Source organism: Physeter macrocephalus, chromosome 18 (genome assembly GCF_002837175.3).
Source record: "Physeter macrocephalus isolate SW-GA chromosome 18, ASM283717v5, whole genome shotgun sequence".
In the NCBI taxonomy this organism is placed as follows: Eukaryota; Metazoa; Chordata; class Mammalia; order Artiodactyla; family Physeteridae; genus Physeter; species Physeter macrocephalus.
In genome coordinates, this window is record NC_041231.1 from 102,980,391 (window position 1) to 102,982,993 (window position 2,603).

The following is a 2,603-nucleotide window of genomic DNA, read 5'->3' on the forward strand; positions in this document are numbered from 1 at the left end:
TATCTAACGTACCCAGTGTTCTTTGATAATCTTTAAATTCAGAATTCTACTGCTACCCCTGAGCTGGAGCGCTGAGGTTTGCTAGTTCCTTCTCCACCTGTCACACCACCCCCGACCCGCCTTCGACCCCGCCCCTCACTTAGCCCCGCCTCTGCGCACGGGCGCACCTTCCACGCCCCCCTCCGTTCAGCCAGTAGCCGGGGACGTCTGTGGGAGTAGGACGTCCCTCTCAGCCAATGCAGGAGACCCCTGCTGACTCGGTCCTGCCCCTGCCGAGAGCTCGGCCGGAAGATGGCGGCGGCCGCTGAGTTGACGCTGCTGGAGAAGTGTCTGGGGCTGAGTAAAGGGAACAAGTACAGCGCTCAGGGCGAGCGCCAGGTGAGAAGCCGAGGCAGCGCGGAGGGGGAGAGGTGGACGGGAGCGCTGCCTGCTGAGCCGGGGTGGGACCGGGCCGGCGGGCGGAGGCGGCGGAGCGAGGTTGCCGCGCGTCTCCTCCCTACAACGTGTCTGCGCCGCCGGCTCTCCTCCTGCGGCCCTGGCTCCCGGAGGGAGGAGGGGGCACCAGCTCCTCTCGGGCTTGGCCTGAACTTTTCCTCCTGCGAAATTGTCATCATCATGCCGTCCTGGGAAAGCAAGGGGGTCCTCAGAGAGCCCTCGGGTAGACCGAGCTGGAGGCCCCGCGTGTGCGTTCAGTGACAGCATTTGCTGTAACAGTACCTTTCATTCAGAATTACGCAGCGACTGCGGAGAGCAAACGGGGTGCCGAGTACACCGTGCTAGGCCGGGGGATACGGAGGTGGTCGAGGCGGACATGCCCCTCCCCTCAGGAAGCTTGATTTTTAGCTGGGTGGACAAACATTACAGCTGTCTTAGTTACAGTACTGAAAAGTGCTGCATCGCAGCGTAGGCGTATGAGCGATCACGTAGTGGGTCCTGGCGCAATCTGGGAGATTCGGTTTTTCTGAGGCCTTGTGAGGTCAAGGTCAGTGTGCAGCGTGCAGAGATCGAGGGGGGAAGTTCCGCTGTTGGAGGTTAACTGGTGGGGTGTAAAGACTCAGATTTCTGAGGGCTTTGAAGGACGTTTGTGTTTTATTAGGTGGGTGGTTGCGGTGGAGGAATCAATGTATATCAGAGGAAAACGTAGGAAGACTACTTTGGATTATATACGTTTTTTGCCCCTTTGAGATTTTTTTCTAGTTGATACTTGGTTTTTGCTGTGACTTTTTCTGTTCTTCATTTGGTCCATCTTAAAATCTTGTCTCCAGAGCAGTCGTATTGTAGTTTTTACACGTAAGTTAGATTGAAGTCTGGAAAGGATAACATGACTTGCCTGAGACCAGCCCCACTGATGGGTGCAGGGTAGGCATTGGAGCCAGAGTGGCCGAGTGGCCAGCTTGTGCTTTTGCCTCTGTACTCTCCTGCTGATTCCTCCCCTTCTGCCCCACTCCCTGGTTTGGTTTCTCTTTTTGAGGGAACGTTGCCAAACATGAATCTTGCCTTCAGGGAGCTTATGATCCAGTATGAGAAGTAGTCATCGCCAGTTCATGTTAATCAGAGCAGAAGAGCTGCTAAATGGAGGAAAGCGTTGTTGAGGAGTGTGGGAGAGAAAGTTAATTCTGACTCTAAAAATGAGTTTGTAAACTACATGAAAAGCTGGCGTTTAAAGTGTGTAAGACCAGTAAATTACGAAAGATTGGGTAATTGGGGGTAACAAGTAGAGCAATACGATGGATGATGCAATGCAAAGTAAACCCAGAGTTGTAGTTCGAGGCCTAATTGCGAGGGCTGTGGAGTTCAGAGTGTGGTTTCTTATTTTACTTTAGTTAAACCTTTCTTTTTCTTTTTCTTTCTTTTCTTTTTTTTTTTTTTTTTTTAAGCAGAGGACAGCTATTGAAGGTTTTCGTTGATGTGTTTGGGGAAAGGGATGAGGATATATGGTAAGATTTATTCATTTTGGGGTAAGACAACTGACAGCAATAGCCAGCAATAAGGCATTCGCTGCAATATTATCGATAATAAAAATTTGAAAACAATCCAGGAATCCAGCTCTAGGAGAATGGTTATTAAATTATGTACATCAGCACATTGGAATATTATTTATGTAGCCATTGAAAGTGATCACTTTGAAGACTGTGGAACCTTAAGATGAATGTGAAGTGGAATGTGTCCCGTGATTGCAGCTGCACGAGGTTTTGTCTACTTAGGCTGCGCAAAGGAAAGAGATTGAACTTTCCAGCCAGATGTACTTTATTGAAACCCTGACTCTGCCGTTACAAACCTGGTGACCTTGGTTCTTTATCTGTAAGCTAAGGAGGAAGTTACTTACCTGTCTTGGAAGATATAATGATTAGATGAGAAAGTAACCGGAAATTTTTTGAGTTCCTGTGATAGGATTGTGGATAATTTATTTTTCCAAATAATTTTCTAGAATTGTCATTTTACCCCCACAGTCAGCAGTTGTGAGTCCTTTTTTTTCCTCTTTCTTTCTCTCTTTTCTCCCTCTCCCTCTCTTTTTTCTCCCTCCCTCCCTCCCTTCCTTCCTGTCTTTCTTTCCTCCCTCCTTCCCTCCCTCCCCCCCCCCCCCCCCCCCCCCTCCTTTCTCC

At 49.6% G+C, this 2,603-nt stretch overlaps 1 protein-coding gene across 4 annotated transcripts in view; it reads left to right on the top strand.

The window, feature by feature from the left end:
- The first annotated feature begins 244 nt into the window (after nucleotides 1-244).
- EEF1E1 (eukaryotic translation elongation factor 1 epsilon 1) overlaps nucleotides 245-2,603 on the top strand; it is a 35,807-nt gene continuing 33,448 nt past the window's right edge. For 3 of the 4 annotated variants that reach the window (XR_003676683.2, XR_008615831.1, XM_007102164.3), the window contains exon 1: nucleotides 245-378. Coding sequence is in view for 2 of the 4 variants with exons in the window: in XM_007102164.3 (XP_007102226.1) it covers nucleotides 292-378 (87 nt within the window). In the remaining 2 variants the exon portion in view is untranslated. The remainder of the gene's footprint in view (nucleotides 379-2,603) is intronic. The other variant, XM_007102162.3, reaches the window with a different exon arrangement.